The sequence below is a fragment of the Colobus angolensis genome, unplaced genomic scaffold (assembly GCF_000951035.1).
Source record: "Colobus angolensis palliatus isolate OR3802 unplaced genomic scaffold, Cang.pa_1.0 Scaffold2, whole genome shotgun sequence".
Taxonomy (NCBI): Eukaryota; Metazoa; Chordata; class Mammalia; order Primates; family Cercopithecidae; genus Colobus; species Colobus angolensis.
In genome coordinates this window covers 24,771,523-24,797,706 of record NW_012115154.1, presented here as the reverse complement: position 1 = coordinate 24,797,706, position 26,184 = coordinate 24,771,523, and the positions used below count along the sequence as shown (strand labels likewise).

The 26,184-nt window shown below is 42.9% G+C and overlaps 2 protein-coding genes and 2 long non-coding RNA genes across 4 annotated transcripts in view; 3 read left to right on the top strand and 1 right to left on the bottom strand.

Moving 5' to 3' along the window:
* Positions 1-6,021, top strand: part of LMBR1 (limb development membrane protein 1) — a 176,224-nt gene extending 170,203 nt beyond the window's left edge. The window contains exons 16-17 of the mRNA XM_011941598.1: positions 2,447-5,477; positions 5,787-6,021. Of these exons, the coding sequence (XP_011796988.1) occupies positions 2,447-2,532 (86 nt within the window). The 3' untranslated portion in view covers positions 2,533-5,477; positions 5,787-6,021. The remainder of the gene's footprint in view (positions 1-2,446; positions 5,478-5,786) is intronic.
* Positions 6,022-9,741: 3,720 nt separating this feature from the next.
* Positions 9,742-26,184, bottom strand: part of RNF32 (ring finger protein 32) — a 37,199-nt gene continuing 20,756 nt past the window's right edge. The window contains exons 9-10 of the mRNA XM_011941542.1: positions 11,160-11,327; positions 9,742-10,451 (exon numbers count right to left, since the gene is read on the bottom strand). Of these exons, the coding sequence (XP_011796932.1) occupies positions 10,215-10,451; positions 11,160-11,327 (405 nt within the window). The 3' untranslated portion in view covers positions 9,742-10,214. The remainder of the gene's footprint in view (positions 10,452-11,159; positions 11,328-26,184) is intronic.
* Positions 10,454-18,569, top strand: LOC105511374. The gene is made up of 2 exons (XR_001001715.1): positions 10,454-10,484; positions 18,213-18,569. It is a non-coding gene; the product is annotated as an uncharacterized LOC105511374 (long non-coding RNA).
* LOC105511373 lies at positions 12,060-13,918 on the top strand. The gene is made up of 2 exons (XR_001001714.1): positions 12,060-13,091; positions 13,364-13,918. It is a non-coding gene; the product is annotated as an uncharacterized LOC105511373 (long non-coding RNA).

The window sequence follows — 26,184 nt, the reverse complement described above, 5'->3', positions numbered from 1 at the left end:
AGTTGAATGAATAAGAGTTGTATAAAACTACCTAACAGATACATTTACTTTTCTTCCCAAATGTTTTTCAGTATTCTTTGGGGTGCTCTAAGGGGCAATATACATAGAAAAAGAGTCTTACTAAGTATATGTAATGTTTGAATGATCTGAGATCTTAACAAGGATTTCACTGAGACTGGTAATTTGATTGTGAAGTAGCTAGCCCCTTTCTTTTTTTTTCTTTCTTTTTTTGTAGAGTTTTTTTTCCCCCTCTGCTACTCCACCCATTGATAATAATAGTATCCATCCCAGAGAATATCTAGCACATAGTAAACACTAGAAATTTAGCTGTGGTGATGGTGGTAATGGACGAGATGTTTTCTGGAGTTGTCTGCAGAAGAGAGCCATCAGAGTTTCTCAGAATGCATAACCTACGTGACACCCAAGTTTTAGATGTGGACTCCAATAATCTGTCCTAAAAGGGGGACTTCATTTCAGCTTAGTCAGTGGATACTGCATCGATCATCTGTCTTCACTCAGTCCATTCTTTAACAAGCTTTATTTTAGCACACTTCCTCAACTCCAACAGCTGTGGGTTCCTATTGTCATTCCTGGGACCAGACCATTTTTTGTCTTGGATTGATTTCTTTTTTTCCTTCCCATTCAGATGTAGAGAGGCTCAGTTTTACCTTTTCTTTCATTAAGATATGCAGGTGACAAAGATTTTGGAGTGCGATATTAGTTTATGAGTGATGTGAAACTGCCTAATAGGCCAGTTACCATGTGAAATTTTAGGGAGAAAAGTCTTTTCCAAGTAAGTTGTTGAGATGCCGGAAAGGTCTGAGCTTCAATATAAGTATTTTCTCAACATCTGTCGTGTGGAAGTGCTGCTGTGTATGGTCATAGGCCACATAATGATCGTTTGGTCAGTAACGGACCACTTGCCTGTGTGACAGAGATCACAGAGATGACAGTGGAGCTGAGCAGTTTCTGTCACCTAGTGACCTGGTAGCTGTTGTAATGTCCTGGCACAATGTGTCACTTGTCTAGGTTTAGATATTTTTAGATGCACAAATATTGACCATTGTGCCAGAGTTGCCTGCAGTACTCAGTACAGTAACATGCTGTCTGGTGTGTAACTTAGGAGCAATAGGTCATACCCTACAGCCTAGCTATGTTGTGGGCTGTGCCCTCTGGGTGTGTGTACATATACTCTGTGATGGTATCACAGTGACCAGTTGACAACCCGTTTCTCAGTGTATTCCTGTTGTTCAGCAACACCTGACTGTGTTCCTGTATGTCATTGTCTTTCATTTTTATTAAAGTGCTTGAAGCTCCGGTGCCACAGAAGCTCTTACGTTTTCTTCTCCCTGTGAGAGTGCAGTGTTGGTCTGTGCAGTGTTGGTGTCAGGTATATCACGTAAATAATTGTTATATGATACAGAGAGAAATAATTGTAACTTTAAAAGATAGTGATAATTTTGTATTCTGTGAAATACCTTTGGGTAGTGAGATATTATTATGTTCAATTTATTCTTTCGTCTTTCTTTTTTGGTAATGTTTTCCATTCTTTTCTTTTTAATTACATATTAATATTTTGGTGTGGCTTTCCCTACATTTTCCTGCATATGTGTGTGTGTGTGTTATTTTACTTTATTTGAAACTGTTTTGAGACAGGGTCTCACTGTGTCACCCAGGCTGGAGTGCAGTGGTGTGATCACATCTCACTGCAGCCACAACCTGTTGAGCTCAAGCGGTTCTCCCGTCTCAGCCTTCCACAGTGCTGGGGTTATAGGCATGAGCCACTGCAACCAGCTAAGTTTTGTGTTTTTCATGAAGATGAGGTTTCACAGTGTTGCCCAGGCCTGCCTCAAACCCCTCAGCTCAAACGATCCTTCCACCTCAGCCTCCTGAAGTGCTGGGATGACAGACGTGAGCTGCTATGCCCAGCCTGTGTGCGTGTATTTTAAAATGAAAGTGGGAACCTATCTGTCTCGGGTTAGGTTCCCTGAGAAGCACACTTTAGATGGGAATCCGCTTGCCAGGTAGAGGTTTATCAGCCGGGTTGGGGAAACAGAAGAGGAAGGCGCTGTGCAGAGAGAGGAATTGTGTCATGATGCCGTCACACTAGAAGCCTCCCCGCTGGCCCTCGGGGATGTTGTGACTTCGATGACCCTTCAGAGCTCCACTGAACTGAGGAGAAAGGGGCAGGCTCTTAGGACCCTCATGTGCTGTCCTGGAAGGGGCAGGACTTCCCTCCCTGCAGCTGTCTTCAGCTGAGGCCGTCCCCAAAGGGAAGTTGCCAGGAAGGAAAAGAAATCTTTCATTCCTCAGGGGGATCTGGCCAGCACCTCACAGCTTCCCAAGTAAAACTTAGCTTTGTAAATCTCCTCTTCTCCCTACCCTAACCCTTTCCCAGCCACTCAACAATATATCATTTCTCACCATTTTCTTAATTTTTTTGCAGGGCTTCATAAACTTCATTTATCAAATACTTCAAGGGATTCAGAAACAGCCAAGCCTTCTGTAAATGGGCATCAGAAAGCACTGTGAGATGCACAGACGGCGTCTTCTACAACCAAGAGACCTGAGAACTCCAGACTCATGACATTCCTGTCCCATGTAGAAGCATTTCCATTTCAACCTTGGCTCCTCTTCAGAACCTAGACCTATCAGTGCCATTTTTTTTCATAGTCTACGAAGAACTTGGCTATGGCTGATCTTTTTTTAAATTTAACTTTCTGATAGACCCTGTAGTTTCCAGTTAAATGCAGATTCCTTAGAGACGTATAGAACAGCGCATTCTTCTGTAGACATTTTCTCATATCGGTAAATACAATCATCCATATGAAAAAATTGTTTTCACCTGATATGAAAATGTTAGAAAAGGCAAACTCTGGGACTTCTAAAGATTTACTTAAATCCCATTATATACTTTATTCAGAATGTAGAAGCTGACCTGAAATGCATCCTTGGTACTAAGTGAAGCTTCTTCAGAAAATGCATTTTTCAAATGCAATAGGAACTGTTTGTAGATATCATTATTGCAGTGTGTGTTGGAGCTGTAATGGTTGCAGTTATGTTTCTTATTTCCCTAAAAGCAAAAAGCATAGTTTCTGATTTGTGTTACAGAATGATACTGATTAGACTTTGAGCCAAGAGGAAAATACTAAATTCTTTTAAACCTGGAGCCTTAGAGAGCCACAGGAATATCTTCTGTTGTACAGTCTAATAAGCTATGGTAGGAAGTATCATGTAATCACAGTTTAATGACGGTTTATGTATATAATTCAGTATTACCTCTGATAACATAGTTGCCAGTGTTTAATACACTTGTAACTTGGATTTTTGCCTTATAGGCTATATGTATACACAGTTTTTTAAAGCAGTTTTTTCAAAGATCACTTAGTTCCCCATGCTTCTGTAATGCTTATGAAAACTATAAATGCTGAGTGGTGGAAACTCCTTCTTTCCTCATAGTCCTCGGGCTTTGGTTACTTTTGCGTATGCCATTTGAAGCCTCCACCTTTTACCAGTTTAACATCCAAAGTTCACAGCATCACCATTCATGGTGTAAGAACAGTTTTGCAGTATAACACGATCTGATAATCATTCAGTTATTCAGTTGTAAATAATTACTGGGATGGTTTCTTGGCTTTAAGTCTACTGAATAAAATCTATGAAATTGTACTCTGTGTTAGCCATCCACTAGGATAGAATACCGGAAACTGTGCATGCAAAAATACGAGATGGGTCCATTTGCACACAATTCGTAGTTATGCAATCTATTACATAAATATGTTCACATGCACTATGTGTATGAAAATAGATTGTGTTCAGACGAAAGTAAAACATTTTTTTCAAATTGTTAAATTTAAAGGTTTTCTGGGAGAAATTTATGAAAAACAGGCTGTGTCTATTTGACATCAGAAATTTCCAGTTAAACTAAAATAATGAGAAACTTTAATCTGTATATTTAGAACCTTCATTGAGTATACTTCCCCCTTATTTATACCTCTGCATTTCCTTCTGCACTTCACATCTTTCTAAAATGCAGCTTGCTTTTAAAATGAAAGAACGTTCATTTTGTGATTCTCAACAACCTTCAGTAAATACCACCAGTATGGTACTGGTGAATTTCTCAGCATAAAATCGACATACCTAAAAAGTTAATAAAATTCAGCTCTTTTCCAATTTCATTGTTATGCCTATTGAAGTATTAATAGCAAGGTTTCATTTTTAGTGAGACTTGGAATCCATACTTTGAGCAGACTAAGTCAAGGGAAGAACGGAAAGAAACTCAGGAGTAGAGTAATGTCACTTTTCACTGACACCACTTTCAGGGCACTTCCAAAGAGTTCCTAGATACTTGTAAAATGTCTGAAAAATTTTAAGTAATAAACTTTTCAATGTTTAGCTCAACTTTTTGTTCATTTGGAAGTTTCTCTCCATCCGAGGACTTATGCCAGTTTTGGATTTGTAAGCCCAGAGTACAGTACACTTCCTGGACGCATCGTCACTGCTGTTGAAACAAAGAATGTGCATGGGGTGGAAGGACGGCTTCGAACCTCTGGACTCAGCCTCGAGAACAAATACAGATTGTTACAGCCCTGGGCTGCTGCATAATCACAGTTCCTTGAGCCTCTTCCAGGGCATATGCCCAAGCTCTGCCTCTTGAGAGACTGACTCCAAATGCAGGTGCTTCCACTGGACCTAGGTTGGAAGCTACTTTATATGACAGACTCCAGAAATGGGTGCCAGAATACGGAGGCCAAACGTTCTGAGTGCTGGTGAGGACAGTCGCTCTGGGGGTCTTCATTTTACTGCAGTTCCTGTGCACCAGTGAAAGGAGATAGACCCTGGAAGGCAGAGCTGCAGATGCTTGTCATCAGGTCAATTCTGGAGCTACAGTTTTGTTTCTGACTGGATGGGGACGCAGCGGTGACTGTATCAAATCAAGCAGTCCTTCTCTCTCCTTTAGTATCAATTTTAAAGTGCATTAGGCACTGTGGTTTCAGAGTTTCTTGGGGAAACTTTGCAGATTCGTATTCATTGGTTCTGCGATACTTAAATAAATTATTTTACAATTATACGTTTTCAGATTATAACATTTGTATTAATTTTTACTGATTTTCCAAGATACTTCTTAGATTTGCTATTTATGTAGCTTTATGTACATTCTCTGTAAAAATAGAGCTCTAACTAGGAGACTTTACATGGAAATTGTACACACACATACACTAACGTTCCTTAAATTGCTGCACTAAGGTGCTGGTTAGTAGAGATGGATGGAGCCTCCGGCATTTTGCTCGCACGTGCGTTAAAGGCTCATGTGTACCTGCTCTTTGTGGCAGTGCAGCCTTCCCACACTTTGCTGGGCGCCCATGGCTCTCCCTGCAGCCTCAGTGATGACCTCGTCTGCCAGGGACACAGGTTTTCATCATTTACAGGCTCTTATGTGCTTGTTTGGTTGGTAGCACGTTATTTAATGCACAAAGGCAGACTTTTTTTTTTTTTTTTGGAGGCGGAGTCTCACTCTGTCGCCCGGGCTGGAGTGCAGTGGCCGGATCTCAGCTCACTGCAAGCTCCGCGTCCTGGGTTCATGCCATTCTCCTGCCTCAGCCTCCCGAGTAGCTGGGACTACAGGCGCCCGCCACCTCGCCCGGCTAGTTTTTTGTATTTTTTAGTAGAGACGGGGTTTCACCGTGTTAGCCAGGATGGTCTCGATCTCCTGACCTCATGATCCTCCTGTCTTGGCCTCCCAAAGTGCTGGGATTACAGGCTTGAGCCACGGCGCCCGGCCAGAGGCAGAGTTCTTATAAGTTTTTTTAAAAATGTGAACATAGATGCAGCACCTACTTTTTAAACTTGAAAAAACTGGTATAATGTTAACTTTTAAAAGTAACATTTGGACACACTAGTAAACTAGTAAACATTTTTGTTTACTGATTATTTTGTTTACACATTGTTACTCTTGTTTTGATGAGATACTTTTAGTGTGACTTTAAAATGTCTTAGAAATTAAAGTTTTACAAAAAGTGATTTCATATTTGGTTTATAAGCATTTATATGTGGGGCTTATACTTTTGTTTTTTCCATCTTAAATGCCATCATGGCTAAAACTTAAGGGCATTTGTAGGCTAATTCCATTTCAGTTTTATACAGGGCAGTAATAATTCTGATGAATGCTGAATTAAGGAAGAAATGGATTTTTCTTTCTCTGTTGTGCAGTTATTGGTAGATCAATTTCTTATAACCCAAAATGTAGCATCAATAATTGATAGCATGTATTTTATTTAATTACTTGAATTATTTAGACTTGTTTGATTTCTCTAATTTTTTCCATAAAAGGACTGAACAGCACCTACTTGTGGTCTGGGCAACTTAACCCAGAGTTCTTGGAAGAATAAATGCTGTTAGCATCTGGTTAATTTACTGGCAGACAGAAACCTACTCGTCAGTGGCTTTCAACTTTTTGACCACAGTAAGAAATAAGCCATTACACACACACACTGTCTTTCTCTGTCTCTCTCTCACAGATACATATAAGCAAAAATGTAACAAGACAGTACCCATTTTTCCTAAGCGTGCATGCTGGCACCTTCCGTTTTAGTTATTTTTAAAAATACTAGACAAACACTAAGTTATTTTGTGGCCTCCTAATAGACGGCAAACTTCAGTTTGAAAAGCATCCCTTTGGATTGTGGTTTGAAAGAAGAAATAATACAAAGGCCTTTCTGGAGTATTTTTTGTTTTTTTGGTGTTTGAATATTGTTTAGGTAAAAATTATTGCTGCAAATACCACTCTGAAGCAAAAGTAGTGTGTATGCAAATTATTTGTTGCATTGTAGAAAACAGAAGTTCCTAAAACTAACAAATAGACAAAATTTCAAAACTTGGTGATTGGTCCATATGTCTTGAAGGAATATTAGGCAATAAACTTAGCTTTTCAAGAGAAGTTATTTAACTTCCAATTCTGTGTTCTTTAATTCGGAAACATTTTTTTTCAAGGTTAACTATAATCAAATAGGAACTTCAGACAAAACCTCATTATTCTTGGATATGGTGTTCTGCTGTTACTTCTAAAAGTGCTACAGAAGTCAAGTTCATGAGCCTGGATTAAGAACAGCAGGGCGGCCCTGGTGTGAGTGGCTGTAGAGGACCAGAGTGATGTAGGAGAACCTGTCGTGTCTGAGCGTGAGGAGGTGGAGAGTCACCTGTGGGCTGTGGATCTGAGAACTGAAGTTTTATCACTTACTAAAACCGTTTTGTGGCTGTTGTAATATTTTCTCCTTTGCTTTCCTTTCCTTTGAAAAGCTGTTACTGGATGAACGATGCTGCTTACAAACACTGACACCTCAGAACCAAGCACGTTTGTTACTGCTGTAGCTAGTTTATAGTGATTCTGCAGCTTTTCTTTTACAGCGTCTTGAAGTCATCCACAGTTGTTCTGTGTGGACTTCACAGTAGAATCAGAGAACTAAGTGGCAAGGGGAGCGTCGTCCTTCTCCTGCTCACTTGCTCCTCACCACCACTCTAGCCTAGCTTTCCTTCAGTCTGAAGAGTGATTTACTTTTTCTTTTCTTTTTAGTCTTTACTGTGGAATCTCATCAAAGACTTGGCAGCAGGGGTGGTGAGAGGGGCCTGGGGTGTGGTGTGGAGGGTCGAGTGCTCTGTGGTCCCACAGTCACCCCCAGGACCACCTCGCGAAGCAGAAAATACACACCTGCATTTTACAGATGAGGAACGCCACTCAGAAAGCTGCAGACATTTGCCTGGGGCCACACTCATAGTGGGCAGATGAACTGGATGGAAATACAGGCCAGTAAAACCGCAGTCTCGTTTTTTCTTTGAGGTTTTCAGTTTCTTTTTCAGTCATGTACCTTACAGTTCTATTATCTGGTTGGTAAAGATTGATGACAGGTATCCGCATTCTAGATTATAACCTTTATTCTTATCAAATGCCTCCAGTCCCACAATTCTCTAAGAATTCTCTTTCTGGACTTGATACTGATTTAATGATTTCCCCCAGCTCATGGAATGGCAGGCTCCTAATTAAGTGGATTTAAAGGCAAAGAGGGATGTGTGAGAAGGCACAAGAAGTGGCTTCATCTTGCAAGGTGACTACCAGACAACTGGGTTACAACCTGTTAAAATAAGGGAGGAACGGCCGCATCCCGTAGGGACTGCGGTAGCTGACTGGGGAGCCACAATGAGGGCAGCAGACAGGGCTCTCCCTGTCCACCGAGTCCTGCCATGAACTCATGGTTCTGAAGGCCCCACTCTTTCTTGGTCAGTGTCCCAGTTTTCATAGAAGAGACCTGATGAGGCTGTGGAGTAATTGTGTAAAAGCTTGCATTGTTTTCATGACTTGACCTGACAATATGTCATTATCTTCAAATTGTCCAGAGAAGCAGCTACTTCACTCAGGTCCTTTTTATGGTTCTGTGGTTTCAACTTGTTCTCCCAAGCCTTTGATGGGCGTGCCATTCCATGGCCACTTTTCAGTAAGAAAACACCTGATTTTCTGTTAACTGTCACAGGCTGCCCTGGACTACTCTCAGTACTCATGGGATTTTCACGACCCTCATCCTCAGTGAAGTTAGATGACCATTCCTGCCTTTCATCCCACCGATTTTTCTGAGTATCTGTTGCCTACAACTAACACTAGTTCCTGCCTTAGTAAAGTACTGCACTAGGTACAAAGAATAGAAATGGGCTCTTCCAACATAAGCAGGAAAGGCGCTCACGGGGAGTGTATGGCGTGGCCCACGGATGTCATGAGAAAGCCCCGGAGGAAGTGTTGGGCGCAGCCCTAGGCACAGCCTTTCCTGGGCTCTTCCCATCACTGAATGATCCGTGTATCTCCGGGATTGTCCCTCCCTCTAGATCCAAAGTTTGGGGGGGCAGAATCGGACTGCCCTGGGCTTCGACACATGCCAGTGCTTTGCCTGTCACAGTATGGGGAGAGAAATGTCAGCTTACAGAAAAGTGAGGTTCTGTGATTCAGTTTCCCTCTGCTCTCTTACAATAGAAGTGCTTACTCATTGTTTAAAGCATTCTCCAAATTAGTCTCCAAATTTTTTGATGGTATACATCATTAAAAAATGTTTGAGCACACCACAATGCATGCATATTTATTAATAAATGATACATATGTAGCTATATAATGTGTAAATCACAAAACACATGAGAGTATTTTTTCTAAGGAATGAGATAAAAATAAAAATGTTGGTACTTCTCACATTAGACGCTGTGTTATTCTGAGCGCGTGCCATGTGCACACCCACTTGGCTTCTTCCCCTTAGGCCCACACCCTGCCCTTTCCTTGCCCCTTGTAGTTACCTGTGGCTGGAGTGATGAGCGCCACTTCCAAGCATGGCCTGGAACAATGTCCTCCTGCCCCTCCACCAGCAGTGAGAGGATTCACTGGGGACTCTGGGGCAAAGGAGACTGTGTCCCAAGACAAAAGGGAGCCAGGGTCACACCCGGCAGACCCTTACCCTGCCTCACCCCACGGCTGACACGGGTTGGACACCTCAGAAATCACGTGTCTTCAGCGAGCCACTGAGATTTGGGGCTTTACCTGTTACTTGGCTAGGGTTAACCTAACTGATGAGACTGTAACTGGTTACTGCAAATAACCAAGCTCCCAGTAATAGTAAACCAGTGACAAAAACAATTATTATCCAAAAAGGTTCGCATTTTTTTAAACGTATGAACTAAAACAGACTTTATTGCTCTAAGACATTAAAATTTGCATTTTTTGATGTTAAATACAACTGAATATTTTATTTTCATATTTTATGACACAGAAATACAGCAATTATTACAAAACGAATATTAGGAATGGCAAAGGCTTTAAGACAAAGTCTCAGTGGAAAACATTTGGAACTTAAGGAGTGTTTTACATTTGGAACTTACTGTAAGGAGTGTCGGTCAGACACGAGCTGTCTCAACCTCCATTTTTAAAAGCAAGCAAGCTCTCATTTTTTGCCATTCATATTTCAAGTGATTCAACTCATAAATTTGAAATTTACTTTTTAGAGACAAAAGACTAAAATTAGATGGGCTGTCATCTTTTAAAATATACTTAGATTTCCTAGAACTACCAATAGCTTATTTCCCTGGGAAACAGATTGCGTTGTAGTACTTAACCCAGAACTCAGGCAGTTCATCCAAAATGATGGTAAACTTCTTTCCTCAGCATTACCTAACTTTCCTTGACTATGAATTCAACATTCAAGAATCTTCTTCTGGTAGCAGGAGCGGCAGAGAGGACAGGCACGGAAAGGAGGCCTGTCTCCCACGGAGAACTCCTCGAGTGCGAGCAGACACGCATGGTGGAACACGTGTGAGCAGGACAGGAGGGCCGTCTCTCGGGAACGCTGGCCCGCACCCACAAGCGGACCGCCAGCAGGGGAGAGAGGGGCCAGGCAGATGGAGCACTCCTGGGTCTCCCGGCGCAGAGCCTGCAGCACACAGGACAGGAGGAGGCCACGCAGGTTAGTTTCATCACAGCAGAAAGTTACTTAAACTGAAATGAGCGTCATGTGCCCCGAGACATGGGTCTTCTAAACATGCGCAAGTTTCATTCTGTGTTAAAATCACAGGAATTATATATGTATGCTCTGTTACTCCTGGGAACTGTGGAAAGGGTTAGTGTGACACTCACTTGACACCTGTGACAAGCAATTTTGAAACAAAAATACTTTCTAAAATGCTGAACATTAATATTTCCTTTTAAGTAAGCAATCAAGAGGACTGCTTTTCAAAATACTTGACTAACTGCTAAACTTTCCCAAACTTCCTAATTTTATGGTTTTTAAAGTCAGTTTTCCCCGCCTTGGCTTGAGTCATCTCATGGTCGTTCTCAGGTTGGAACTTTCAGGAAACCTGGGAAGGCGATCTGTTCCCTTCGGTGTTTTCACGGTTCACAAAACGGCATCATACAAGAGGAACTTCCAGAATTTCAAACCAAAGGGACCTTTGCCATCACCCTAAAGCCCACGACGCAGGTCCTACCATGGGTGCAGGGGCAGCGACGGCAGAGGTTACCCCGGGCCTGACACTCCTCGGCTCCCCAAAGTGAGTCCTTGACCTCCCGCCACAAGCCGCTCCCCACAGCCTCCCCGGCTGCAGCTGAGTCCGCTGGCTACCGGGCCGCCAGCCGCGCCTACCTGTGCTTGGATTTTCTCCCATTCCTCTTCTGTGAGCTCATGGCCGTATTTTTCTTCGAACTGCTGAAGAACACTGCGGTTTATGGCCAAGCACTGATCGATCTCTGCAAAGAGCTCTTCAATGTTGGTGTTGTATGAGCACAGGATTCGGTGGCTGATTTCTGTGAACTGGGGAGGACAGAGGGAGGGGCAGGCTCACACCCGAGCTTGGTGGAGGCTGTGGAGAAACGCTCTCGAGCCTGACCATCTATTTTGGTAACCTTCCTCATCTCTGTCTTCAAAGAATACTTTTTAGGGAAATAGATACATGTCTGTCTTACTTAACTTGCTTAACTATAAATCCAGATAATCTGTCTGGACAGATGACCACAAGAACCCTACCTAATGGGGTTCAGAATACACTACCCCAAAATAGGGCACCTTGGCACACTGAATATTTTAAGGAAAAACGTTCCTTCCCAAAGGAATGTGCGAAATGACAGCTGCAGGAGGGACCGTCTGACCCCTCCCCACCCCTGAAGTGGGTCACAGGACGCTCCTGTGAGAGGCACCCTCGTCTCCAAAGACGGAGGGAGCCGCGAGTAGGCTGAGCACACACAGGCCCTGCCGTGGTTCCCACCCACCACCCTCAGCTCACTCCCCTCACACGCTTCCCCACGGCCTCCGCATCCTCAATCCAGCCTAGCAGAGAAAGCGCTCAGGCCTCACTGTCTCTTCAGGTCTCCACTGCCTTAGGAAGGTTTCCAGATCAAATGGGACGTATTAAGTAAATCTGCGTAATTTTCTTTTGTTAAGCTTTTGGTCTAATTTACAGGGCTCCAGCTAAAGAATTTAGGAGGGTAGGGGAAAGGTATATTGTTTCCCTTCCCTGCTGTTTTCTTGGTAGTGAGCTTGGACCATTAGCAGGAACACATTTGAAATTAAAAGTCGAGACAAAAATTTGAATTTTGCAGGATCAGCTCCGTCCCAGGGAAACGTACTGTGAGCTACGTATGTGATTTTTAAATTTCTGGCAGTCACATTAAGTTTTTTAAAAGGCGAAATTAATTTTAATATTGTATTTGACCCAACATATCCAAAATATTATCACTTCAACGTTTATTAATTGAATACAGTATTTTGGTTTTTTGGTGTTTTTGTTTGGTTTGGTGGAGACAGCATCTTGCTCTGTCACCCAGAATGGAGTGCGTGGGGCCATCAGTGCTGACTCAGCATCAGCCTCCCAGGTTCAAGCCATCCTACACTATAAAGGTCTGAGTCCTGGCAGAGCAGTCACCGGTGTCATCTGAGGCTCGGAGAGGTAGCTCATTCAGGGCCACACCAGCAGCTCCTTTTCTGGAAGCGTGAAGACGAATGTAAAGCAAAGGAGAGTAAGGTGTGTGAAAGGCTGTGCCAGTGGTGACTGTCAGCCACGCTGCCTGCCCTCTTGCTTGTCCTTTCAAGGGCAGAGCTGTGGCTCACCCAGAGATGACATCTCCCGTTCCCCCAAGCCCAGATGGGGCCACGTGAAATAGTTCTTCCAGATGGACGTGGCTCGTGTCTCTTCCGGGTGTTCTCCAGCCCTGGGGGGTGGCAGATGAAGGACAGAGGGAGACAGTTCCCGAGCCCCACAGGCTGGCATGTTGCCTGCAAGTCAGGACACCTGAACTGTCCTAGGAGACGGAAGCTCCGGCTTTCAGTCACTGAAATTCGAGGGTTCTTTGTCCAGCAGTTAGAAGTGCCCTGATTCAGGAGTTACATCTGCTTCATGGAATCGGGCTTGAAGCCCAACGAAGGATGAAATGAAGAGGGCCCATGGGGATCTCACACGTTTAGATGTGTGATGGGGAAAATGCATTTTGGATGGTCCATGACTGTCCAGGTTTCAAATATTCTAGTCTACCGGAGACCTCACGTTCTTTTTCTTTTTAATGTGGAGCAACCTGGCAGAAGGTCACCTGGCAGAAGGTCACCTGGCAGAGGGTCACCTGGCAGAAGGTCACCTGGCAGAGGGTCACCTGGCAGAAGGTCACCTGGCAGAAGGTCACCTGGCAGAAGGAAGGTCACCTGGCAGAGGGTCACCTGGCAGAAGGAAGGTCACCTGGCAGAAGGTCACCTGGCAGAAGGAAGGTCACCTGGCAGGTCACCTGGCAGAAGGAAGGTCACCTGGCAGAAGGTCACCTGGCAGAAGGAAGGTCACCTGGCAGAGGGTCACCTGGCAGAAGGTCATGTGTACTGAAGTCCCCAGACTCCGGAAGGTGCCTTTGAGGACATGGAATTCTCTTCCAATTCTCTCCCTTCTGCAAAAAGATCGTGAGACAGCACAGGGTCGAGTGCTGTGGAGACTATGAGCTGCCTTTGTCCTGGGATGTTAGAAGAATGAGTATTGGCTTTAAGGATGAGAGATCCTTTTGAGTAAAGAACATTCTGTGAACACAGCAGGCGGTCCACAAGGGTTGGGGTTTGAATGAAGGGGGTGGCTGAGGATCTTCCAGGCACCTGTGTTTTGGGATTAGCTGTACTTGGAAGCCCGGTGGAAGCTGCTTTTCTATTTATGAGTCAAACTCTCTTTCACTCTGAATGTAATTATAATTGCCAAGCAGCTGTATCTTAATTTAGGGTCTTCAACTGGTAATGTTTCCTAAGGCTTTAATTTTAGTTTTCTTTGTTCCTTGGCCTTTTAAATATCTAATAATATCTAAATAAATTATTGAAAGTAGAAGAGTTCTCTATATGTTGTAAAAGGAAAAATTACTTGGAAATATATACAGTGACCTCCAGTTGATGCTTTGTAATTCAGGTTTTCTGTAAATTGTTTTTAGGTGTGAGATACTTTCCACATATGCCTGAAAAGCAAGATCTTTTCTTCCTTCAAAATTATACCTCAGAGAAAGGGTCACATTCTATCCAGACCTTGCGAAGTGTTTCAAGTTGTGCGGTATGTTCTGAGATGAGTTTTGAACATAAAAGTACTATTTGGAATGATTGATAAAAATATGATCTGGGTGTTTATTCTCAAAGTGGGGCCCAGACCCGCAGCCTCAGCTCCTGGGAACCTGAGAGAAAAGCAGAGCTTCAGGCTTTGCCCCAGGCCTGCCGAGGGCAGTCTGGGCGGGGGGTGGGGTAAGCCCTGCAATCTGTGTTTTCCAAGCCCTCCAGGTGATTCCGAGGCCCATTCAGGTTGAAGAACCAGGGTCACAGAAGTTACCGATCATATTTTTTAAATATGCAAAGTTACTTAACACAGCATTATTGATCATTCCTGAGGTGTCACCTCCCAACTCCAAGCATGGGTATCGCTGTGAGTGAGCTTTCGGAAGCCACGTGAGGAACACAGTAAGTGCGTGGGCCACATATACATACATACGTATGTTGATATGCATTTATGTTACAGTATCACCTTGTGTGCATATTATTCTATCATACGTGAGTGTATCTCTCTCTCCAGGATGCCTGGAGGAATCCCAGCTGTCCTGATGTTACATGAATGAGTTACTTGCAGCTCAAGGTAAACTTCCAAAGACAGCATCATTAGGACTGTTTAAAGTACATTTTCCTTCAAACACGTTAGATGGAAATAGAGCTCATATGCTCTGAACAACTGTGGAAGTGGCCCTATTTATGACAAAGACTCTGAGGTCCAATAGTGATGTCACCTAAATGCCTCCTTCTGCCTCAGTCACTGTGGCATACAGGTCCTATCTCCTTTATTAGAACGTCAGTTCCTGGGGCCAGGAGTGTTGTTCTTAACACTGATAATACCATCCAGGGTTTTTAAAGGGTTTTGCACCTGTCATTACATCCCACCTTTAAACCCTCTCAAGAGCTCAGTACGTGCACTGACCATGGCAGGCACTTGTCAATTTTGCATACATACCAAATAAATCTCAGGGAGAGTGGCCCTTAACACTCAGTGCCCCAGTCTTAATAGGAACTGGTGTAATATAGCAAGGAAGCGAATACATGCTCAGGGTATGTTAATATACGTAAGAATCACAAACTAATTCCACAGTCAGGTATTTGATTCCACAGAAGAAAACCTAGCATGGCAGACGCAAATGTCCTTTCCCCAAGTTTTGATGAAATATTCCATTCCACAAGTTTTGTTATGTACTTTCGCTATTCAATTGAAATTTTTTCTAATTTCCATTATAATAGGTTATTTAGAACTGTTTATTAATTTCCAAATGTGAGATATTTCTGTTTTTTTAAAAACTTTTATTTCTAGCCTCAGCTGCACTGTGGTCAGGGAACATACTCTACATGACTTAAGTTTCTTGAGGTACATGGACATAGACGGTAACATGAGATACTGAGATGACTGGGGAGGGGCACAAGGGCTGAAAAACTAACTTTTGGGTACTATGCTCATGAGCTGGGTGACAGGATCATCTGTACCCCAAACATCGCCGTCCTGCAATACATCCAGTAACAAACCTGCACGGGCACCCCCAAATCCAAAAGCTGAAATTACAAAACATAAATGTCTTAACCTATGATGAAATTTGCATCATGGACAAGTATATGGTCAGTTTTTATAATGGTATCTTTGTACTTTGAAAGGAAATATGTGCTACAGTTGCTCGGTGTGGTGGTCTACACCATTCTCTCTAATAAATGCCTTTGCTTTAAAATCGCTTTTGTCAGGTATCAATACATCAGCTTTCTTCTGTGAAGAGTTTATGTGTATATTATAGTACGTATCATATGTGATACACACTCACACACACACAGTTCTTATGTTTTCAAGCATCTCCTCTGAGTAACACGTACATAATCTGGTTGCTGGAGCACTCAGTCCACTTTGAGTTGTTACTGACACACAAACGGCACACCTATCCTGCTCTGTGCCTTCCATCTGCCCTGCCATTTTTTTAAAATTTTGCTCTTTTCAATTAAAATTTTCTATTCTCTTTACTATTTTGAAGGTTAAAACTCTGTTTCTATTCTTTTAGCTGTTGCCCTAGAAGTACATACTTACATTATTAAGGTCTAAATTGGAATTTTTATCCCTTGAACCAATCAATACAAGGATCTCAGCATACTTCTTAATTTTCCTCTCCTGCTTTATGTTATTTTTGTCATAAGCTCGCTCTCTCTCTTTTAACCTGAGACATGCTTATTCTTGTCTGGTGGAATCAATGTCTATTAGATTTACTCAAATTTTTACCACTGACTTCTCAGATTTCCTGTCTGGGGCCATTTTCCTTCCTCATGCAATGCATCCTTTAGAATTTCCTTTAATGCTGTAATCTCAGCACTTTGAGAGGCCGAGACGGGCGGATCACGAGGTCAGGAGATCGAGACCATCCTGGCTAACACGGTGAAACCCCGTCTCTACTAAAAATACAAAAAAACTAGCCGGGCGAGGTGGCGGGCGCCTGTAGTCCCAGCTACTCGGGAGGCTGAGGCAGGAGAATGGCGTAAACCCAGGAGGCGGAGCTTGCAGTGAGCTGAGATCCGGCCACTGCACTCCAGTCCGGGCGACAGAGCGAGACTCCGCCTCAAAAAAAAAAAAAAAAAAGAATTTCCTTTCATGAAGACATTCTGGTGGCACACTCTTTTTGTCTGATGGCTTTTCTTTTGCCTCTCTTCTTGAATGTAATTTTCATTTGGTTCATATGGAAGTCTGGGCTGACGGTTAGGTCTCTTCCGAAACACGGAGATGTCATCCCACCTTCTGCTGTTCCCACTGGGAAATCTGCAGGGTTGCAGGGTTTGCCATCGTTTTTCCTCGTTCCTGGCCACTTCCAAGATGACTCAGTGCCTCGTGTTCTGCAGGCTCACTAGACACTTAAACAAAGTCATATTGGGCTTCCTTGGGCTTCTTAAATCTGTGGCTTGCATCTTCAGATCTGGGAAATTCTTAGCCTTTGTTGCTTCAAGCCATTGCCTCTGTCCCAGGTGTTCTCTTTTCTCTTCGAATTCTGACAGTGACACTGAACCCCGCACCACATCCTTTCTTAGGCAAGTCACTTCCCTGGACCCGCCTTCCCAGGGGATATGAAACACAGGGTCCCCCTTGCAGACCTGATTCCTCAGTGAGCTGAAGGCAGGGCTTGGCTAGAACCTGTGTGTATCCAGAGCCAAAGTCAAAACAGTAGAGCCAGCCGTGCTTAGCATCCAGCTCTTCTGGAAAGAAGGATATGTGTGTGCATTAGGGGGTGGGAAATACCAACTGTGTACTTTTTGGTGATTCCACGTATGAATTAAATGCTCTTATATTTGCACTTAAAACTGACATTCTGGTGTAAAGATGCACTGTGAAAGTCATAAAATTTATAATTTAATTTTTTCTTAGAATAACATTAAATAGCAAATAAAAAATACTACATGACCACTGGAGAGAGAGGCCACAGAAGTACATACAGCTTTATACTTTTAGTACTTGAACGGCACTTTCCCCATGTTTTCTCTTTCAAACAGGGATCTGTGTTTTCATTTTCATGGCACTAGGCCATGCCTGCTGCCTTCCTGTCACCTGGAACACAGTTCCCCAGCCCCGCATGCTGCAGCCCCAGCTGTGCGTCTCACGTGGTTATTCTGGGCCTCCCCTCCATGGGCATGCCCTGCGGAGGCTCCCAGGAAGCACCTGTGCTGGAGGGGCCGAGTCATGGCCCTTTCTCCCTGGGAGTCCCCAGCCCTGCCCTCTTCACCCTCTTTGGTCTGGGTCCCAGCTGCTGACCTCGCACCCCCGGGGCTCTGAGGCCAGTTTCCAGTTTTCATGTGGCTGCAGGTCGCCCTCTTGAAAATGACCTATCTGCTCGGCGCCCAGCTCAGGGCCTCACAGGGTCTGGGTCCTGGAAGGGTCACCTGTGCCCAGCGGCTCACACTCTGCCAGCCTGCCCCTCCCAGACGCCAAGCCGCACTGCCCTCTGCCTGGACAGAGGTTCCAGGGAATGGCACGGTCCCTCCATTTGGGTTCAGGGTGCATCTCCTCAGACATTTCCACCTTATTTCAAACATCTCACCCCCACTTCACTCTCTCTCCCATTCCTCTCTGTATTTTTCTTCCTGGCACTTACTACTTCTTGAAAATTTTAACAAAATATTTTGTTTATTGTCTCTCCCCAGCTCCCTGCAGGAAGGGTGCCCTGCAGCAGGCGGGAACCACCGGAGTCGCCTCCACATGCACCTGGACAGGCGCGCGGGCTGGGTGTTCACACCTGGGCCCCAGAGGTGCTGGTCAGCACCCCCTTTAGCCCCAGAGGTGCTGGTCAGCACCCCCTTTACAATGAAGGCTCGCAAAGTACACAACTCCAAGTGCCGGTCCATGAAAGCAGTTCACATAGACTTTTAATACAGTTAAGTCTAATTTATATTTTAATATCCACTCACCCTATGTAACCAAATATCATTTTTACACTTATTAACAATACTTTTTTCTTTCTTAATTTAAGAGGAATTAAAGCATTTCCTCAATGAGAAAAACAATTCCCTTTATATGTAATGGTGGTTAAAGACTATTAATATGCATTTTAATCAATCTAAAGTAAATAATTTTAACTTAAATTTACCACTTACAGGATCCACACGGTGAATGACAACAATTTCTAAAGGGGCTGGGGTGAAAAGAGCTGGGGAAGTGCTGAGCTGCCATGGAACAGGCGCTGCGCTAGCCCCACGGTCTGGAGGACAAACAGTGGCTCCTTTAACAAAGAGCTCCCGCGTAGCAAGAAAAGCCCCGCTGACGACGGAATGCGATGGAATGCATGCTGCTGTGGCTCCGGACTGGGGAGACACGGAGGAGGGAGGGAGGGAGGAATCGCCAGGCTTCTTGGGAAGTCAGCCCTGGGCCGATGCAGCCGGTGGGACAGGGACCTGGGAAGGAAGCAGTGAGGACACAGGCAGAGGGACCATGCAGGGGGGCAAGACCCACAAGGGCAAGTCACTGGAGCCCAGCCCCACCCACCTCCCTCGACAGCCTCTGTCCTCTGGGAACGCTGTCCCAGGTCACTCCCCACGGGCCACCCTCCTTCCTTCTTGTTCCTTCCTTTCCTGTGTGAATCTGAGGGTCTGGCCAAACTTGTTGACTCAGTTCAGTGAATCACTGTTAGATATTTCTGTTTCCTTGACTGCACATGAATGGCGAGTGGGATCCATGTGTCCCAGGTACCTGGGCTGGAGGTGACCTCTCTTCTGTGAGCTCTCACAGGGCACTGCTGCTGCTTTCATTCCACACACGTCAGCTGCCCAGTGTTAGCTTTTTCCTGTGTGCATTGCTTATCTCCTTGAATGACTGCCTTAGATTCAGGGAAGCACCAATTCATCTTTGTAAGGCCCTTAGCATTCAAGAAATTTTGACTTTAGGTTCGCAACACATGAGAAATGAGAGCAAAGGAGTGCAGCAGAAATCCTTTTTGGGGGAACTGAGAAAAAACACTGCCTACCTAAAATGATTTTCAAGGTATTTCCAGTGTCAAAATTCAGTAAAACATCAACTTTAGCTTATAATCATAACATTGACATTAGCTTATTAATAAACATACTGAAAGTCCTTTCATAGGCATTTATGACAAATTTAAAAAGTGAACTGGGATGAATATTCTTATAGCTTTGAGTATTCAAAAGTTAGCAAGGGTGGTACTTGTAAAAGTCAACATTTATTAACCGCTGTAGTTAATTCAAAGTAATATTCTGTGGTTAGCTACTATTAAATATTTTTAATTGTCAAATTCTTCTGTGTGCAACGTTCTTTATTCCTTTATTTACTCCCTCACTTTTCATGTGGGTTAGATGACCTTAGTAACTGAAAGGGCAAGAACTGTCAAAAACAAATGACAACTGATTTCTAGTTTTTAAACAAATGGTTGATATTATGAATTCTACAGAAACAGACAAAATACCTGAACATTTTCAATTTTACAAAGAATGAATGTCTTAATGTATTTTTCCTTTTAAGCCTCACATTTCAGATACTTGATAAACTAAGTAAGAGTTTGAGTTATTGATATGTAAAACAATTACTGGTCATTTACAAGTAACAAGCTGGCTAAACATTTTTAAAAAATATACTAACAAAAGCACCCAGGTGAACTCTGTCTACCAGGAGGGCTTTTTAAGTGATCCATCTTGATGTCGGCAAATTGCTTACTAATGTGTTGACTTATGGCCGCCCTCAAAAGCAAAATGAAAAGCCTGGAATTTACAGCATATCAATGAATCAGTTGATAAGCTTTTACTGGTTTAATATCCTTCCAGTCCTGCTGCTTGGAGCCACTTCAAGTTAGCAACAGAATGTTTGCCATCTCTATGTGATAAAGGAAGTCAAAGGACTAAGCAAACTTTAAGACCATTATGCTGTTTGGTGAGATGTAAATGAAAAAAGTCAGAGAAATCTTGTGCTGGAGGGTGTGGGAGCCAGCAGCCCCTAAAGCTGCCCCAGCATCTGACAAATCACTCACCCCACTTTCTAAACAATGTCCGGGACTTTTAGCTGGGGTGGAGATAATATAATGCACTTGAGAAGTTTTAATTGCAGCAATAAAAGACCCTACCTCCATCATCTGACATATGCTAGCAGAGTTTCTAGATAAGGATCAAAGGCAGGCAGGCTCAGCCGCTGCATTCTGGGCACCACTGTGGACTTTCTGTACACACGGTGCTAGGTATTAGCAGAACAGCTCGAGTGACCTTGCCCGGCCTCTTTGATCTGCGTTCCTCAAAACCTGAATGAGTAAGTGTACGAGGACTACTGTATCATCCCCAGACAACTCAAACACCCTCTCTGACAAAGGCATTTCTGAGTGAATTTTTCTTCTCTGACACTTACCTAAGGGTACAAAACTCAACATCTGACCTTTTCAGTTCTTACCACAAGACTTCAACATAGCTGAAAGGACCTCCATTGTAGCACAACACACTGCTGTGGCTGGGTTTTGTTCGGAATGTGTCAATGACATCTTAGCGTTGTGAAAAGAAACCTGCAGTGTATGTAAGCATTCCTCTTCCAGAAAGAGGGCCCCTGTGTTTCACTCGGCAACACCCAAAAGGTGCATGAAAACTGAAGAAAACACTTCACTACCTCTTTCTGTAGTAGAGGAGTAAAAATGTAGGAACGAAGTTCAACAAGCAAAATAGATTAATTTATAAAAACAGAATGGCTTGGGCTAATCTCATCCTGAGTATTAAAAACATATCCCTCTTGGTGAGATCCTAAAACATAAGGGAAACAAACACTTCTAATCAGCTATGTCTAAAAATATCAAACTATTATCCCTCCTTGCCCTTCTTTCTATTGATTAGACTTCTCTTTCCCTAAAGGCAACTTATCTTCGATCGAAACCAATGGTTCCCAAGTACAGCAAACAAGTTTTCACATATCTGCCAGCCAAGAAAGAATAAATTCAAGGGAGTGAAACATTTATAAGGCCAAATGTCTGCAGTGTGAAAGGAATATCCTTTAGTGTGCGGTCAGGTACTTTTTTCTTTTCTGGTGTTCAAAGGATCTTTCTTTTCTGAAATGATTCTGATGGTATGTGGTGTTTTGCTTTTTCCTCTAACTTGGTGGGATGAGTTTAAAAAGCTGGCACTGACTTCGTTGAAGCCCTAAGTTTCTCTAGTAGTTTAGCAGAGTCCAGAAGACTGAAAAGCCCTGAAGCTGGTCCTTATTTAGTACACATTTTTAGTTCTGAAGAACTTTTGGAAACATAAAGGAACAAATGTAATGAGAAAATGAAGACTGAGCTGAGAACCTGAGACCAACAGTTATATTTTTATTTTAAATATCTTAATCTGTGATTTCTAGAAGCTTAAAAAGCCTCGTTTTACTTATAATCTGTTAAAATTTTTTTATAGGTACTTGAAAGCAGTTTTTTTTTTTTTTTTTTTTTTTTACTGAAACATGTTTGTTTCTTGGTGAAAATAATAAAATTATGTTTCTATCATTGGAAAAATGACATTTTCACATGTTACACCCAGATTAAACTGGATAAACTTGATAATAGTATACTATTATGCTAGATAAAAAGACTGTTCTGTGGATGATGATGAATTTCTTTACTAAGATAGGGTCTGTGTATTATTTGTCTCACATTTATTATTAAGCTCTTCCAGTTTTGAGCTGTCAAATATTCTACTCATATGATTACATCTTTAAAAAAGAACAATAAAATGGATGCAACCCCTAAACATGAATATATAATATATACGAAGAAATTCTCCACTTGTACTAAACATGTAAATCAAAATGATCATTTTGCCTTGTCAACCAGGACAAATTACCACCTAGTGTGTTCTTGCAATGTTTTTCTTTTTCTTTTTTTTTGGATGGAGTTTCACTCTTGTCGCCCAGGCTGGAATGCAACGGTGCGATCTTGGCTCACCGCAACCTCTGCCTCCTGGGTGCAAGCAATTCTCCTGCCTCAGCCTCCTGAGTAGCTGGGATTACAGGTATGCGCCACCACACCCGGCTAATACTGTATTTCTAGTAGAGAAGGAGTTTCTCCATGTTGGTCGGGCTGGTCTCAAACTCCCGACCTCAGGTGATCTGCCTGCCTCAGCCTCCCAAAGTGCTGGGATTACAGGCGTGAGGAGCCACCGCGCCCGGCTCTTGCAATGTTTTTCTATAGCCTTGCCTTCAGAACGCTGTAAAAGCCACTGTGGCAATCGTGCAACGTACCGTTTGCATCAGAGCTGAATCAGGTCCAAGCTCTCTCCGAGCTCTCTGAACTGCACACGTTCTATTAGGATCGTGGTGTTTTGTTTGTTCCCTCCTTATCTCCCCTGACTAATAAAGCACAGGCAGAGAGCAGGCACCCACGAAGCTATTTGACTCTATTAATTCCATGTATCCATTAAAATGTTTTTAAGAATGTAATCCATGTGGAATGTTTTTGGCAGTAAGGTATAAAGCAGTGTTCTTTAATCCCTCTTCACATGAATGAACTCAATTTCCCAACTGATTTTTCTCAATTTTTTTCTCCAATGGTCTGAAATACCTTCTTTAGTACACTAAAATTTCCTGTATGCTGAGATGTGTGACTTAATACTGTTTCACTGTTTGTCTATTATTCCCCAAGAATCTTAGTTGCCAAATTTATATATTTTGATATCTAACAAGGCTGTGCTAGCTCATCAATCTTTTAAAAAAATTATTAGCTCTTCATACCTCTTTAGATAAACTTTAGAGTTAACCTGTAAAATCCCAAATGCACAGCCTATACTACTCCTTTGGGAGTTAGAAACTACATTAAATTTATATAAGCTAAGTGGACATTTTTACTCATTCCAGTGTAAAATGTCTATCATGTTATTCAAGCCTTTTATTCCATCAGAAAAAAATTTTATCAGTGGTACATTCCTTGTTTGGCTTATTTTAATATAAATATAATATAAAATTGTAATATACATGTATGGATTTATATAATATACATATGTACACATACATGCACACACATATATTTTGTTTTCATGTGTTATTGGCAAGGATTGGCTCAAGTGTGATGACAAACGAACCTAGTTTTCTTTACGATTTTACTCTCTAAAACAAGGTGTTTTTCGTATTTAACACATAGTTTTTACTGTGACAAGGAAATTTCATTCCAGTTCTAATGTCTGTCGTTATTAAGAATGGCTGTTAAATTTTATTTAATATCTTTTCAGTAAAAACTGAGATGCTCATATAATTTTTTTTCAGTCATTTCATACTTTAAATTTCTTTCCATGTTTGCTATTTTTACAGGAAGTAATTTCAATTATATTTTCAGTTCTAATTGCATAAAGTTGTATACAGCAGTTTTGTAATTTTAAAATGATTTCTATTTATATGGGTACACCTCTCTTTCTGTGTATCTACAGAAAAGCACCATCGCAGTTCAAGCAGTCAGGCAGAGACAGAGAGAGAGAAAGCCCACGCAAGAGAGTGAGACCGTGCCCGTGCGCACACGCAATTCACTTTCCTGAGTCCACTGATGCAAACGCTCAGTTCATCTGGAAATACCTCAGAGACACACCCAGAAATAATGTTTAACCAGATAACCTGAGCATCCCTTAGCCCAGTCAAGTTGACACATAAATTAACCATCACACCTGGGTAACGTGACATTCAATAACCTAGTTCGATAATCTTTCAGATTCCATTAAACATGCAGGGCATCCTAAAATTGTAGATTAACATTTCCGAGAGGATTCCCTTTACTCACAGAATGAGTTTATTCAGTTGGAAAGGTAGAAAAAAAGCATCAAGCCCAGGCGCGGTGGCTCAAGCCTGTAATCCCAGCACTTTGGGAGGCCGAGACGGGCGGATCATGAGGTCAGGAGATCGAGACCATCCTGGCTAACACGGTGAAACCCCGTCTCTACTAAAAAATACAAAAAACTAGCCGGGCGAGGTGGCGGGTGCCTGTAGTCCCAGCTACTCGGGAGGCTGAGGCAGGAGAATGGCGTAAACCCACGAGGCGGAGCTTGCAGTGAGCTGAGATCCGGCCACTGCTGCACTCCAGCCTGGGCGACAGAGCAAAACTCCGTCTCAAAAAAAGAGAAAAAAAAAAAAGAAAAGAAGCATCAAATTGTGAGGTCATTTGGTAAATGATGAAGAAGTGGTCTTTATTATAAAGGACAGCCTTTGAGTTCTACTCATATAGGTATATACGCACACAGGGCATGAACCCATACAGGCAGCTACTACCCACTGCTAATATACTGTCTTACAGTCAGTTCAATCTTCATTTATTTAACATGAGATTTGAGTTTACAGATTTCAAGTGTTTATGGCCAAATGGGATAAGTGAGCAACAGTTACATGATAGGATGCCTATTCATGTAACAAATGATGAGTATAACCTCACTATGATGTGTGTGTGTGTATATGTGTACATCTCCTGTCACTCCCCACCTGCACACTTGAAACTTGAATGAGGTAAGATTACAGTTCAGGGGATAACACAGTCACTTGTATTATGCTTAAGGTGACAGTTACTGATAATACAGACATGCTGGTATCTACAACCCATCATTGACTCATAACATTAATGTAGTAGGCCGAGCACTTTGGAAATGAAATGGAATAAAAATGACCACAGTGTGGTGCCTGTGGTAACAGTAGATTTTGCTTTGTGAAAGTTATGTTTCTGTTAAATGTATACATGTGGCGGGTCATTGCTATAAGCTAAAAATAAAATCCTGGCCGGGCCATGGTGGCTCACACCTGTAATCCCAGCACTTTGGGAGGCCAAGGCGGGCAGATTACCTGAGATTGGGAGTTCAAGACCTGCCTGGCCAACATGGAGAAAGCCTGTCTCTACTAAAAAATACAAAAATTAGCTGGGCATGATGGCAGGTGCCTGTAATCCCAGCTACTGAAGAGGTTGAGACAGGAGAATCGCTTGAACCCAGGAGACAAAGGTTGCAGTGAGAGAAGATCGTGCCACCGCACTCCAGCCTGGGCGGCTGAGGGAGACTCCATCTCAGAAAAAAAAATCCTAAGGCCCCAGCAACAGTATGAACCCCCTCTTGGCCAAGGAGGCCCTAGGATAGCCTTAACAATGGAATTTCCAGCCACAATGGGAAGAAAGGTGAGACGCCCTTCATTATGCCCACGCCTTGCTGGAGTTTAAGCTCAAGCGACCACTATCCTGTTAAAAGAGGTGATAAGGCTGACGACACTGTCTGAGGCAGGAAGAAACCAAATTACAAACAAGACCTAAGGCTATACCCGGCAAGAGACAGCCACGCTGCAGGCCATCAGTCTTGCTACACAGCATCCTCAACTTAGACATTCCCTTCTGCTGACTCCAGCACTTAAAGCCCTACTCCTCCAACCAACTGCAAATAAAGAATCTCTGAATCCACCTAGAATCTGTAAGCCCCCACTTCAAGTTTCACGCCTTTCTGGCCAAACCAGTGTGTAACTTCCATGTAGTGATTGATGTCTTTGCCTGTAACTCCCCCCTACACCTTAAAAAGTATAAAACCAAACCGTAATCCGACCGCCCGGGGTGCACTTTCTCAGGACTCCTTGAGAGTGGGTTGGTTTCCTGGCCTGCAGTCACCCATATCAGCTCAGAATCAACTTCTTTAAAATACGTTACAGAGTTAGGTTTTTCTG